Genomic DNA, 15,765 nt, shown 5'->3' on the forward strand with positions numbered 1-15,765 from the left:
GCGAACCTAGCCATCTCTGAGATGGACTGATTCGTCCTCTCATTTAAATACATTCGGATCTCTTCCGGAACACAACCTTTAAATTCCTCAACCAAAAATAACTCCCTGATACGCCCATAGTTCTCGGCCACCTTTTCAGCGGTGCACCAACGGTCCAAGAGCACACCCTTCTCATGGGCTAGCTCGGTATATGTTTGATTCCACCCTTTCCTTAAATTTCAGAACCTTTGTTATACGCCTCAGGTATTAACTCGTAACCTCGGAGAATGGCCTCCTTTACTTGGTCATAACTCCCTTCCCTTTCCGGGGGCAGCGCAGCATATACCCGCTGTGCTTTCCCTCGTAACACACTTTGTAACAATGCCACCCACTGCTCTCTGGGCCACTTCTGATTCACTGCCACCTTCTCAAAAAGCAAGAAATAACTATCAACATCCGTCTCCTCGAACGGGGGGACCAACCTCAACGCCCGACTAACATCAAACCCCTCCTCTCTCTCCCCTTGAGCTCTTCGCTTTTGCCTTCGCCTGTCCAGCTCCAATTCATGGCTCCTTTGTTTCTCTTTCTCTTCTGCTTCTACTTCTAGCTGCTTTAGCTGGAGCTCATGACCCCGTTTCATCTCTAATTCCTTTAGTTTGAACACATGCTCTCTTTCCTCAGCCTTTTCCTTTTCCTTTGCAGCTCTTTCCTCAGCCTTTTCAGCTGCTTCTAGCTGCTTTACTTTAAGCTCATGGTCCAACCTTGTTTTCTCCAACTCTGCCTGATCTGTCCCACTCACTAATCTCTTTTTGGGGATATTTTCCAAATCCTCAGCTGCAAACACCTTCTTCCCAACGTAATGCTGTTGTATGACCCTTCGCACTTCCTGCTTTTTCATTGCTGGCTTCACCACTGTGAGGTCTAACGCCTGCGCCAAATTTACCAAGTCTGATTTTGTAGCCTTCCCTAGCGCCTCTACCGTCGGGTTTCTCGTAAATTCATCCACATCCATCTTTGCTGGTTTCCCGTCTGGCTACCTGCGTAACCAGATTTAAGTTTGGACTTACAGCCCGATTCACTGACCCTCCCCTTTGGTTTCAAATCCAGGACGAGAACCCCACTTGTTACGTAACCTCATAACCAGGTAACTTACCAGCAAAGATAGCGGGATCAGCTGAGTCGGATGCTACTATTTTCAAACGTTTTATTCAAAAAGGGGCACAAACGTATGGTTAATACAAAACATTCAGATCATATACATCGTCAAAACTCAATCTAAAACACCGGTGTAATAATAATCAATCAGAAATAAGCTCTATAGTTGTCTAGGGGTAATACTGAGTCCAATTGAAATATAAAGAGTCACTCAGAAGTTTGCAGGCTTTTCCCTTTAGGGAACCGCTGGGGTTTCACGTTGTGGAGAGAGAGAGATGGTTGAGAAAGGATAAACACTTGCCCGTTGTCTTTACAGAGCAAATCCTTGGAATCAGGGGAGCAGGCTTCCCCGTTGTTAGTTAAAAGCGGTCTTCTGTTGGTTCTAGCCACAGATTCAAAATTTGGAATCTACGCACGTGGCTTCCTTCAAAATGGCTTCCCGCTCCCATGGGAATCGGTATCGTGCTTCCTTGGTGTCTCCTTGGTGCGTCTGAGGGTTGTCCCCCCCTCAGACCCTCCTTTATACTTCTTCACGGGATCGCAGGTGTCAATCAGGTTGCAGGTGATGCGATCTCTCTCTCAACCAGCCCACTTTGCCCGAGGGCTTTTCACGTGGTCTCCATGAGACACTAGTCAATGTCGCCTTTATTCTGCTTCTCGGGAGAACGTGGTCTTCCGCACGTCTCCCTCTCTCTCTCCCATTTCCTGTGTCTATTCAGCACGTCTCTCTCTCTCTTGGGTCAGTTGACCCCCCCTTGACTAGGGCTCTTGCGATTCTCACAAAGGAGGGGGCCGAGGTCATAACAATAGTAAGTAAATTATGCCAAGTGGAAATAAGTCCAGGACCAGCCTATTGGCTCAGGGTGTCTGACACTCCGAGGGAGGAGTTGTAAAGTTTGATGGCCACAGGTAGGAATGACTTCCTATGACGCTCAGTGTTGCATCTCGGTGGAATGAGTCTCTGGCTGAATGTACTCCTGTGCCTACCCAGTACATTATGGAGTGGATGGGAGACATTGTCCAAGATGGCATGCAACTTGGACAGCATCCTCTTTTCAGACACCACCGTCAGAGAGTCCAGTTCCACACCCACAACATCACTGGCCTTACGAATAAGTTTGTTAATTCTGTTGGTGTCTGTTACCCTCAGCCTGCTGTCCCAGCACACAACAGGAAACACGATAGCACTGGCCACCACAGCCTCATAGAACATCCTCAGCATCGTCCAGCAGATGTTAAAGGACCTCAGTCTCCTCAGGAAATAGAGATGGCTCTGACCCTTCTTGTAGACAGCCTCAGTGTTCTTTGACCAGTCCAGTTTATTGTCAATTCGTATCCCCAGGTACTTGTTATCCTCCACCATGTCCACACTGACCCTTTGGATGGAAACAGGGGTCACTGGTGCCTTGGCCCTCCTCAGGTTCACCACCAGCTCCTTAGTCTTTTTCACATTAAGCTGCAGATGATTCTGCTCGCACCATGTGACAAAGTTTCCCACCGTAGCCCTGTACTCAGCCTCATCTCCCTTGCTGATGCATCCAACTACGGCAGAGTCATCAGAAAACTTCTGAAGATGGCAAGACTCTGTGAAGTAGTTGAAGTCCGAGGTGTAGATGGTGAAGAGAAAGGGAGACAGGACAGTCCCCTGTGGAGCCCCAGTGCTGCTGACCACTCTGTCTGACACACATTGTTGCAAGCGCACGTACTGTGGTCTGCCAGTCAGGTAATCAATAATCCATGACACCAGGGAAGCATCCACCTGCATCACTGTCAGCTTCTCACCCAGCAGAGCAGGGTGGATGGTGTTGAACGCACTGGAGAAGTCAAAAAACATGACCCTCACAGTGCTCACCGGCTTGTCCAGGTGAGCGTAGACATGGTTCAGCAGGTAGACGATGGCATCTTGAACTCCTATTCGGGGCTGGCCCAGAGCTATCAAACGCTCTTCATATGACAAGCCATCTAATCCTGGAATCATTTTTGTGAACCTCCTTTGAACCCTCTCCAGTTTCAGCACATCCCTTCTGAGATAAGGGGCCCTTAACTGCTCACAATACTGAAAGTGAGGCCTCACCAGTGCCTTATAAAGCCTCAGCATTACATCCTTGTTTTTATATTCTAGTCCTCTTGAATTGAATGCCAACATTGCATGCCAACCTGCAAATTAACCTTTAGGGAATCCTGCACTAGGAATCCCAAGTCCCTCTGCACCTCAATTTTTTTTTTGTATTTTTTGTCGTGGGAAACTAAGGTGTAGTGAGTGTGGTGGGGAATGTAAGTATGAAGATTGTGAAGAAGGCATAAACTTTAACTGTTATAACTGTGGAGGAGAACGTAGTGCAGCTTATAGAGGATGTGAAGAGCTTCAGAAGGCAGCTGAAGCTCAGCAGGTTAACACCAGAGGGCATATGTACAAAATTAAGGGAGGGAAGTTTAGGGGAGACATCAGGAGTAAGTTTTTTACACAGAGTGTTGTGAGTGCCTGGAATTACTTGCCAGGGATGGTGGTGGAGGCTAAAACATTAGGGGTATTTAAGAGCCTCTTGGACAGGCACATGGATGAAAGAAAAATGGAGAGTTATGGGGTAGTGTGGGTTTAGTACTTTTTTTTAAGGATTATATGGGTCGGCACAGCATGGAGGGCTGAAGGGCCTGTACTGTGCTGTAGTGTTCTGTGGTTCTACGGTACAGTTAGGTGTGTGTTACGCAGAGGCCTTCCAAAAGTTTAACCGAATGTTGATAAAGTGTTACCAGTCAGAGAACAGATTGTGAAGTCAGTGGATATCAACATCACAGTTCTTTTACTAAAGATACTTTACTAGTTAATAAAATGAAGTTTGTGATGTTTATATTGGATGTACAGTAGTGAATTGAACTGCTCAGACATCTAGTTGTGCTGAGAAAATTAAAATGATTGTGAAGACGGCTGATAAGTATCTTGATATAACTGGTGTGATGTGGGAAGCTGTAAATGAAGCTCTGTTGGGTGGGGTAACCGTATTTCAGTCTCCTTGTGAAGGTACACAACAGGATTCAGAATATTGTAGTGGAATGCAAGAAGCCTGATTTCTTATAGTTATGACTTTAAGAAGTTTTTTCTGAGTTGTCAAATCCTCCCAATGTTATATGTATTAAGGAAACCTGGTTGTTGCCACATTTGAAGTTTTACTTTGCAGGATTATACTGTAATTAGATAGATAGATAGATAGATAGATAGATAGATAGATAGATAGATAGATAGATAGATAGATAGATAGATAGATAGATAGATAGATAGATAGATAGATAGATAGATAGATAGATAGATAGATAGATAGATACTTTATTCATCCCCATGGGGAAATTCAACTTTTTTTTCCAATGTCCCATACACTTGTTGTAGCAAAACTAATTACATACAATACTTAACTCAGTAAAAAAATATGATATGCATCTAAATCACTATCTCAAAAAGCATTAATAATAGCTTTTAAAAAGTTCTTAAGTCCTGGCGGTTGAATTGTAAAGCCTAATGGCATTGGGGAGTATTGACCTCTTCATCCTGTCTGAGGAGCATTGCATCGATAGTAACCTGTCGCTGAAACTGCTTCTCTGTCTCTGGATGGTGCTATGTAGAGGATGTTCAGAGTTATCCATAATTGACCGTAGCCTACTCAGCGCCCTTCGCTCAGCTACCGATGTTAAACTCTCCAGTACTTTGCCCATGTATTAGGCATGGTACGTTAGTTGGTAGAGGGGGTGGTATTGCCAGTTTTATAAGGAAAGGGATCGGATATAGAGTTGTGGATGTGAATGAAGTGTATGAGGTACTTGTTAGAAATATTTGATTCAATGGGTTGGACTATTAATTATTAGAATCCTTATGGAAAGCTTTTAATTGATTTGTTAGAAAATGAATTTAGTTCTGTCTCACTAATGGTTGTATGGTGTGGGGACTTTAACACACATATTTCACTGTGGGGTTGCTCATGGAATGAAGGTAAAGGTTTGATTGTAGAAGAATTTGTAGGTATTTCCCATCTTGCGTGTCTTAGTGGTGTGAAGGGCATGAGATTTAATGTTCATAATAGTTCTTAAAGTGCTCTAGATTTAATTTCTGTTTCGAACATTCTGGCTGGAGTGAGTGAATGGGATGGCGAGGAAGGCAAATGCCATGTTAGCATCCATTTCAAGAGGTCTAGAATACAAGACCTGTATTGTATGCTGAGGATTTATAAGGCACTGGTGAGGCCTCACCTTGAGTATTGTGAACAGTTTTGGGCCCCTCATCTTAGAAAAGATGTGCTGGCATTGGAGAGGGTCCAGAGGAGATTCACAAGGATGATTCTGGGAATGAAAGGGTTATCATGCGAGGAATGTTTGGGTCTGTACTCGCTGGAATTCAGAAGGATGAGGGGAGATCTCATTGAAACCTTTCGAATGTTGAAAAGCCTAGAACGAATAGATGTGGAAACAATGTTTTCCGTGGTGGGAGAGGGCACAGCCTCAGGGCAGAGGGGCGTCCTTTCAAAACAGAGATGTGGAGAAATTTCTTTAGCCAGGGAGTGCTGAATTTGTGGAATTTGTTGCCACAGGCAGCTGTGGAGGCCAGGTCATCAGGTGTATTTAAAGCAGAGATTGATAGGTTCTTGATTGTACATGGCTTCAGAGGTTACGGGGAGAAGGCCGAGAATTGGGGTTGAGGAGGAGATAGAAAAAAAGGATCAGCCATGATTGAATGACAGAGCAGAGTCGATGGGTCTAATTCTGCTCCCATGTCTTATGGTCATTATGTGTGATGAAACATTGGGGAGTGATAATTTCCCTATATTTACAGTATATACTTGGGTTTGGATTTATATAGGGGACAGGAGGCCACTTTTAGGAGGTGGAATTTTGGTAAATTGGGAGAAGTTTAAGGTTTCAGTGATGAACGTTTGTCAGGGCTGAATGTTGAGGATGATGTGGATTTATGTAATGAAAGGTTATGCCATGTTATTCAGCAAAATGTAGCCCTTTATTATTTAAGATTATTAATGATATTTCTCTGAAATATGTACTGAGGTGGGTAAATCACTAGATGAAGATGATGGAGCTTATTGATTTAGAGGTAGAAAGGCAAATAGTTGGGGATTTCAGTAGCTAAATCACAAATTATGTGTTTTACAAAGAGGACCGATAAACCCTCACTTGATTTAAAAGTATATGGTCAAACTCTTGAAGAAGTGTCAGTGGTGAGATTTCTTGGCATGTGGCTGGATAATAAGCAAATATGGAAACACCGTATCAGTAAAATAATTGACAAATATAAAGGAGCATTAAATATCCTCAGGTGAATATGTGGGTACTCTTGGGTGCTACACAAAAATCTCTGTTGACCATTTATATTTGTTTAATTAAATCTGTACTTGATTATGCCTGTGCGACTTATGGATCAGCTTCATCTTCAAATTTAAAAATGTTTAAATGTGATACAATCACAGGCTTTAAGATTGTGTTGTGGTGCAGTAAGGTCGTCTCCTGTTTTGGCCTCACTGGTTGAAATAGGACAATTACCCTCACCCTTTCACACTTGCGGAAGATGATGTTAACATACTGAATTAATTTGAGGGGGCAAAGAAATGATCATCTTGATAAAGGTGTGTTGGAGGACTACTGGGAACGTCTGAAGAATGCTTTTAGTTTTGGGTGGCTGGGTTCTTATCACACTAGGACTGTAGGTTTACCGAATTATGCAGTATGTCCGACTGTAGCTTTCTCGGTAATCCCACCCTGGTTTTTCCCAATAACTTTAGTTGATTTGATGCTACATGATTTAATGAGGTCTAAGTATTCCGTTATGCCTGAGAGTCTGTTGTTTCATAAATATATTAAGGAAAATTATTATGGTCTGTTAACCATTTATACAGATGGATCAAAAGATAATTTAACTGGGAATTTTGGTGTGGCTGACTTTGTGCCTGAATTACAGGTAACAATATAAAAATGTTTTACTAACCATTTATCAGTATATACAGCCATCATTTTAGGCTTACAGTGGATGGAGGAAATTTGTCCATGCAAAGTTGTAATTTGTTCAGATTCTTTTCGATTTTGATTAGTCTTAAAATAGGTCATTCTAGCAGTAGGTCAGATTTACTGCTGGAAGCTCTTCAAACTTTATTTCATATTCAAAGAAATGGTTTACATGTCTACTTCTTGTGGATCCCTGCACATAGAGGTGTTGAGGGGAACAAGCAGGCTGATTGTTTAGCTAAAAAAAGCTCTTAAAACTTCAACAGTGTAAAGCGTACAAGGTTGAAAGAAATCAAATGCAGGCCTCATTACAATATTAGTCAGTTGTTAATTTTAATATAAAACTTTATTAAGTTATGGGAGTGACTTTAATTTAATTCACAGTATTGTCTTTCAATGTTTACAATCTATAGGGCTTTTTGGGGTAATTTAGCTTTCACTGGAAAGTAGTAAGGGTTTAATTTCCCAGTTCTCTACACCAGTCCTGTTGGTGGTTACCAACACAGGCTACCACTGTCTACATCCTCTCCTTGCCCTGCACCTAACATCCACACCTCCACATACCAACTGCTATCGTCCCGATATTCACTTCCCCCAGTCCCCACCTTCCACCAACTCCCTAGTCATCATGAACACACCTTCACTACTGAGCAGGTAGGGAAACTCGGACATGGCAAAGCATTGGGACCGGATGGTGTGAACCCCAGGGTCCTGAAGGAGAGTGCTGAGCAGCTGTGTGGACTTCTCCAGTGCATTGTCAATCTGAGTCTCAGTATGGAAAGGGTCCCAACTGTGTGGAAAACGTCACGTGTGGTCCCAGTACCCAAGAAGGGCTGGCCGAAGGTCTTGAATGACTACTGTCTAGTGGCCCTGACTTCACACATCATGAGGACCCTAGAGAGGCTGGTCCTGGCTCACCTCTGACCCCCTGGTCAGATCAGCCCTCGATCCCCTACTTTTTGCTTACCGGGAGCACATTGTTGTTGACAATGCTGTCATTGACCTGCTGAACAGAGCCTACCCCCATTTGGATAAGCAGGGCAGTACTGTGACGATCATGTTTTGTGAAGTGCCTTCAATACCATACAGCCCTCATTGCTGCGGGAAAAGCTCCATTCAATGCAGGTTGGCACTTCCATTGACTGGCAGATCACAGGCTTCAGAACTGTGTGTCAGATATGGCTATAAGCAACACTGGGGTCCTGTATTGGCTACCCTCCTGTTTACCCAGTATACCTCAGACTTTAAATACAATGCAGAGCCATGTCATCTGCAGAAATTCTCTGATGACTCAGCAATAGTTGGGTGTATTAAAGGAGGACAGGAAGATGAATACAGGGCCCTGATGGAGGACTTTGTCAAATGGTGCAAGCTAATCATTTGTAGCTCAACATGAGTAGACAAAGGAGATGGTGATGGACTTTAGGAAGTGTAAGCCTGCATTGCTCCCTTTTACTATTGATGGTGAGGACCTACAAGTACCTGGGGTGCAGCTGGATGACAGACTTGAGTGGAGCACCAGCACAGTCTGTGTACAGAAGGGCCAGTCACTTCTCCTTCCCGAGGTCCTTTGGAGTTTGTCAGGCTGTCCTTCACATATCCTATGCGGTGGTGTGCTGGGGCAATGGCATCAACACGGGTGATTCCAACAGGCTCAATAAACTGATTGGAAACACTGGCTCTGTTACAGGAGTCAAACTGGACACACTGGAGGCTGTGGCAGAACAAAGGACCCTACAGAAAATCCTGGCAATTGCGGACAATGTTTCTCATTCTCCGTCTGCCTCCTTGGCTGAACAGAGGAGCACTTTTAGTGACGGACTGCGTTGCTTCTTATGTGGGCATTCTTACCTGCGACCAGTAGTCAATCTTTTGCTGGGGAAGTGTTGATCCCTCAACTTTTTAAAATTCTTTCTTACTTCCCTTATATTTGTGTAGCTGTGCACTTGTGAGATTGGGATCAATAAAGAATCTTATCGATTTTTTTCCCTGACCTTTAATGGTGGTTAGCAATCCAACTTAAAGGTGCATTACTGCCACCAACAGGCCTGGTGTGTCGCGTAGAGAACTGCGAAATAAAACCCTTACAATTTAGTTTAGCTTTTCAATGAAAGCTAAATTACCCCCAATTAAATTAAATTAATTCCCATAACTTAATAAAGTTTTAAAATGAAAACTAACAACCGCCAGACTGTTATGAAGCCTGCATTTGATTTCCTTCAACCTTATACGGTCACACTGTAATAGTATGTGTTCAACTGTTTTCATAATGTTCTATAGGTCAGTTGTGGAGAGCGCCCTCTTCTTTGTGGTGGCGTGTTGGGGAGGAAGCATTAAGAAGAGGGACGCCTCACGTCTTAATAAGCTGGTAAGGAAGGCGGGCTCTGTCGTGGGCAAAGTACTGGAGAGTTTAACATCGGTAGCTGAGCGAAGGGCGCTGAGTAGGCTACGGTCAATTATGGATAACTCTGAACATCCTCTACATAGCACCATCCAGAGACAGAGAAGCAGTTTCAGCGACAGGTTACTATCGATGCAATGCTCCTCAGACAGGATGAAGAGGTCAATACTCCCCAATGCCATTAGGCTTTACAATTCTACCGCCAGGACTTAAGAACTTTTTAAAAGCTATTATTAATGCTTTTTGAGATAGTGATTTAGATGTATATCATATTTTTTACTGAGTTAAGTATTGTATGTAATTAGTTTTGCTACAACAAGTGCATGGGACATTGGAAAAAAGTTGAATTTCCCCATGGGGATGAATAAAGTATCTATCTATCTATCTATAATGACAACAAAACCTACACACCCCGCAGTGATGTTTTCCATTAAGTATAGTATCCCCAATTCTAAGCCGAGTCAATATAATTCCTTCATCAATCGAACAGTTTTATGTATACAAAGGTGTCTCCCCTTATGCCCATCATCCCACAAGTCTTGCCATAACCCCCTAATTCTCAGCCTTACCAACCCCTTAGCTTCTGATTTGCTAAGTGGAAGTTCTGCAGCCACTGTTGAACTTTTAGCAGCTTTTTTAGCGAACAATCAACCCGCTCAATTCCCTCAGCACCTCTATGTGCAGGAACCCATAAAGAAGAAAACATATAAAGCAATACTTAGAATATGAAATAATATTTGATAAATTTCTGAGAAAAGATTAAGTTTTTATCTGAGATTGAAAATGAGCAAACTCAGCGTTTAAAACAAACTTTCCAGCTATTCTGCACATGCTCGCCCTCAGCTGTCGATCCCTGGCTGCCCTGCTATTGCCTTTGAATAAATTTATAGAGATTTTTCTAGAAAGTGAGGTAATTAGATGGATAACTTTATAAGAAATCCCAATGCTTTATCCCAATTATTAATTGTAGTAACAGCAATAAAATGTTTAGACCGGCGGGGTCCTCTTCGCGGCGCATCCAACCTTGTGCCGGAGAAGGTGCGTCCCGCGTGTGAGTGACAGCGCAACCAGCCAATTATCAGACAAGTGGCTCTCGGCGCGGCCCAATGTGAGGCAGCAGGTCGGGTTGCGCAGCCGCACGGGGCCTGTGGGTCGAGGTGATTGACAGGTGGGAGGCCTGCGGCAGGGTCGGGGAGTGTGGCGGACGGTTTGCGTCGTTCCTCCGGCGCTGAGACAGCCAGGTACGGGCGTGGGCTGCAGCTCGCTGCCCACTTGCGCACCTTTTTGATCAAGAATCTCTTGCATTGCCTCACATTCGTTTTATCAATAAAAATATTGGCTGAAAGTAACTACACGTTTTATGCAAAAGTTCTGAGTGCAGTCGTCGTTATTTTAACTTTTGTGTTTTGTTTCCAGCCGAGCCCCGGCCGTTTGCACTATGTTGACCGCGAAGAGACCAGCCTTAATGCTCAATTCTGCCCGCTCCAAGCCGTTCAGTGGGCTCTACTCTTACTGCTTGCAGTCCGCTTGTTCTCCTTGGCGTGAGGCCAAGCAGCTGGCTGCATGGAAGAGGCAGGTCGGCAGTGTCCTGCGGTGGGCGCTGGGTTTCCTGCGGGAAGGCTTGAACGCCGGCGGTGAGAGGCAGAAGATGGTGTCCATCCTGGCCAGCCAGTGTAGCTATGTGACAGGGCAGAGACTGAGGAGGGCGCAGCAGATCGGGCAGCTGTACAGCAACCTCTACTCGGAGAGGTCCCGGAGGAGCCTCTTCACCAATTTGTGGCGCAAGTTCCAGAGCCGCCACTCGGGCTCCGGCAAACTCCTGGTGGCTTTTGCCGCAGTTTTCATGTGGGACGACGAGAGGATCCGTGACGAGGAAATGCAGAGGTAGGCCTGCTTTTTATATATATATATATATATATATGTATATGTGTGTGTGTGTATATATATGTGTATGTATGTGTATATTTATATATATATGTATGTGTGTATATATATATATGTATGTGTGTGTATATATATGCATATGTATATATATATGTGTGTGTATGTATATACACACACACACACACACACACACACACACACACACACACACACACACACACACACACAGGTATATATATGTATATGTATATATATATCACAGTGAAATGTGTCCCTTTCCTTTAACGACCAACAACACCTAAGGATATGCTGGGGACAGCCCGCAAGCGGCGCACATTCCGGCACTGACACCAACTATCATCCACGCTTGTATTTACCACAAGCAGCAAAAACAACGCAGAACAAGATAACACTCTTGCAGACATTTGGCTTCCAACCTCAAGTCTTTGGTCTGGACTCCCAGACCTGCAGACATTTGGCCTCCAGCCTCTTCTCTGGCCCAGACTTCCAGATGCAGGCATTTAGACCTGAGGGACATCTTGTACACAAAATGCTGGGTTTGTGGAACGTAGAAGAAGTGGTAAAGGCCAGTACACTAACAACATTTGAAAGGCATTCTGACAGGTAGATGGGTAAGAAACATTGCGAGGGATATGGGTCAAGCATAGCCTTGGGTCCCACATCACCAGGTTCAGGAACAGTTATTAACCCTCAACCATCAGGTCCCACACCACCAGGTTCAGGAACAGTTATTACCCCTCAACCATCAGGTCCCACACCACCAGGTTCAGGAACAGTTATTACCCCTCAACCATCAGGTCCCACACCACCAGGTTCAGGAACAGTTATTACCCCTGTTGGGCTTGAAATTCTGCCCTGTATTCTTTTAGGAAGAGAGACAACCAACACCGGAATATAGCAACACGTGGCTTTATTGGCTGGAATCGTAACTGGTACAGCGAGTCAAGGAAATCGCTGGAGAAGGCGCGCTTTCTTCCCCTTACAATCTGCTCTTATTTATACCCCTTTCCCCCCCAGCACACCCCCCGCTACATATTAGGTAATATCGGGCACTTGTGTCCATCTTATTGGCCCGCAGCCATATGCTCACGAGTTACCTGTTTCTTTTGTTTACTGAATCGCGTGACACTAATAGTATCGGTGTAGCGGGGTCCCCAGTTTCGCTCCCCCCTCCCTCGCATCCCGGCCTCCTAACATTATGTGTGTTACGTGAGCCACTCCTGACCTGTAATGGCAGTCTCGAATTAACCCCAACACTAATTAACCCTGACACAAATTAACCCCACTACTAATTAACCCCAACACTAATTAACCCCAATACTAATTAACCCCAACACCCCTCAACCATCAGGTCCCACACTACCAGGTTCAGGAACAGTTATTACCCCTCAACCATCAGGTCCCACACCACCAGGTTCAGGAACAGTTATTAACCATCAGGTCCCACACCACCAGGTTATTACCCTACAACCATCAGGTCTAATACCACCAGGTTCAAGAACAGTTATTACCTTACTAATGTAGATAACCTCACTTACCTCATCATTGAGCTGATTCCGCAACCTATGGAACACACACAAAATGCTGGAGGGACTCAGCAGGCCAGGCAGCATCTATAGAAAAGGGTACACTTGACATTTCAGGCCGAGACCCTTGGGCAGGACAGTCTATGGGCTCACTTTCAAGGACTCCAGAGCTCATGTTTGTTATGACTGTGAATGAAGTCACCAGAGAGGGACTGAAGCTAGTGGATATAAAAGCTTTTATTCAGCAAAAACAAGCAGCAGGCAACATATTCAAGACACTCTTGGGAGAAGAGGCCTGTCTGACCCAATATTACATGATTTTTTTAATATGCTAAGGATAACAGCAGGACATTTGTTTCCACACTCCTCCACCTCCACACCCACAATCCAGACACTCAAAATTAATGTCCATCAGCATTCTCGCTCTCTCTGGATTCATGTGTATGCAGACGTCAAGTGAATGGGTGTTCCTGATTTGCAGTCAACCCTGGTCTGCTGTATGAGAAAGGCTATTGTTCAGAGCTACATTTTAAATTCAATCTACAATCCACATTCAGATCTGAAGATTGGTTGCTGTTGAAATTAATATTTGCTGTATTTCCTAAATCCAGATTACATCGTAACAATGTTCTTGCTTGTTTGTCTGTTTATTTATTTATATTTTTTTGTGAGTCTTTGTAGTTTTTCATTGATGCTATTGTGTTTCTTTGTTCTAAGATCATAAGACCATAAGATATGGAAGCAGAATTAGGCCATTTGACCCATCGAATCTGCTCTGCTATTTCGTCATGAATGATCTATTTTCAAAGGTTTTGAAGGTACATTTAAAGTCAGAGAAGTGGATACAATATACATCCTGAAATACTTTTTCTTCACAACCATCCACAAAAACAGAGGAATGCCCCCAAAGAATGAATGGCAGTTAAATGTTAGATCCCCAGAGTTCCCCCCCAGCTCCCCCCATCCACGTGTAAGCAGCAGCAAAGCAACGATCCCCCTCCCTCACCAGCAAAAAAAAAGTATTGACGTCCCCCCGCCCACCACCACTTCTCAGCCCCAATCTCCTGCCTTCTTCCTGTATCCCTTCATGCCCTGACCAATGAAGAATTCTGTGAATGCCCAGAAAAAATGAATCTCAAGGTCGTATGCGGTGACATATATGTATTTTGATAATTTCTTTGGATTTTGAGGTAGACAATGAGATCATCACGGAAAAGTTGGGTTGAAGTGTCAATTCCATGCTGTACAACTTGAAATATAAAAACGGAAAATGCTTGAGTAAAGCTCAGCACGCCAGACCGCATCTGTGGCGGCATGGTAGCACAATGCTTTACGTTACCGGTGAGCCGGGTTCAATTCCCGTCGTTATCTGCAAAGGTACTCTCCTCGTAACTGTGCAGGTTACCTTAGGGTGTTCCCGTTTCCTCCCACAGCCCCAAAAAAGTACGGGTTAGTAAGTTAATTGGGCATTGTAAATTGTTCCGTGATTAGGTTCCCTTTAATTAATTATTACACAATAGTTACTCCACCCACTACCCTCCACCACCCCCCACCACTACTTTATCATTTGTCAGTCACCTTATGTGCAGATACTCTGAACTTACCATCACGTGCAGTCAATCTATCTGCAGTATATAAGCTACCTTGTGTATTTATATTGTTGTTTTAATTATTTGTTATTGCGGCAGCAGTACATTACAATACATAAAAACTAAATAACAGTAAAAAGTGTGTGTAAGATTAATAAGTAATGCAAAAAGTTCATGGGTTCAGTGCCCATTCAGAAATCTGGCAGGAGTACAAGGTGATAGGTGAGTGGGTGGGGGAAAGACTGAGAAGCTAGGAGCTGTTAGTTGGAAGGGGTAAATGGCTGAAGAAGAGGGAGTCTGATTGGACAGGACAGTGGGCCACGGGAAAAATCGAAGGAGGAAGGTCCTCTGAAGGGAGGTAATGGGCAGGTGAAGAGAAGGGAAGGGGTGAGAAAGGAGTCAAAATAGGGAGTGGAAAAAGAGAGAAGAGGGTAGGGGGGATACATTGGAGAAATTGATGTTCATGCTGTCAGGTTTCTCAAACTAAGCCAATAGGATTGTTGCCAGTCATGTAGAAACATAGAAAATAGGTGCAGGAGTAGGCCATTCGGCCCTTCGAACCTGCACCGCCATTCAGTATGATCATGGCTGATCATCCAACTCAGAACCCTGTACCTGCTTTCTCTCCATACCCCCTGATCCCTTTAGCCACAAGGGCCATATCTAACTTCCTCTTAAATATAGCCAATGAACTGGCCTTAACTGTTTCCTGTGGCAGAGAATTCCACAGATTCACCACTCTCTGTGTGAAGCAGTTTTTCCTCATTTCGGTCCTAAAAGGCTTCCCCTTTATCCTTAAACTGTGACCCCTTGTTCTGGACTTCCCCAACATCGGAAACAATCTTCCTGCATCGAGCCTGTCCAATCCCTTTAGAATTTTATAGGTTTCAATAAGATCCCCCCTCAATCTTCTAAATTCCAGTGAGTATAAGCCTAGTCGATCCAGTCTTTCTTCATATGAAAGTCCTGCCATCCCAGGAATCAATCTGGTGAACCTTCTCTGTACTCCCTCTATGGCAAGAATGTCTTTCCTCAGATTAGGGGACCAAAACTGCACACAATATTCTAGGCGCAGTCTCACCAAGGCCTTGTACAACTGCAGTAGAACCTCCCTGCTCCTGTACTCAAATCTTTTTGCTATGAATGCCAACATACCATTTGCCTTTTTCACCACCTGCTGTACCTGCATGCCCACCTTCAATGACTGGTGTACAAT

General features: G+C 44.1%; 1 protein-coding gene across 3 annotated transcripts in view; it reads left to right on the forward strand.

Annotated features, from left to right (window-relative positions):
* stard7 (StAR related lipid transfer domain containing 7) overlaps window positions 1–15,765 on the forward strand; it is an 82,592-nt gene that overhangs the window by 35,946 nt on the left and 30,881 nt on the right. For 2 of the 3 annotated variants that reach the window (XM_073061024.1, XM_073061005.1), the window contains exon 2: window positions 10,946–11,413. In XM_073061024.1, the coding sequence (XP_072917125.1) occupies window positions 10,968–11,413 (446 nt within the window). In that variant the 5' untranslated portion in view covers window positions 10,946–10,967. Of the gene's footprint in view, window positions 1–10,680; window positions 10,771–10,945; window positions 11,414–15,765 lie in introns of those variants that run through there. The other variant, XM_073061014.1, reaches the window with a different exon arrangement.

This window comes from Hemitrygon akajei, chromosome 1 (assembly GCF_048418815.1).
Source record: "Hemitrygon akajei chromosome 1, sHemAka1.3, whole genome shotgun sequence".
Lineage (NCBI taxonomy): Eukaryota > Metazoa > Chordata > Chondrichthyes > Myliobatiformes > Dasyatidae > Hemitrygon > Hemitrygon akajei.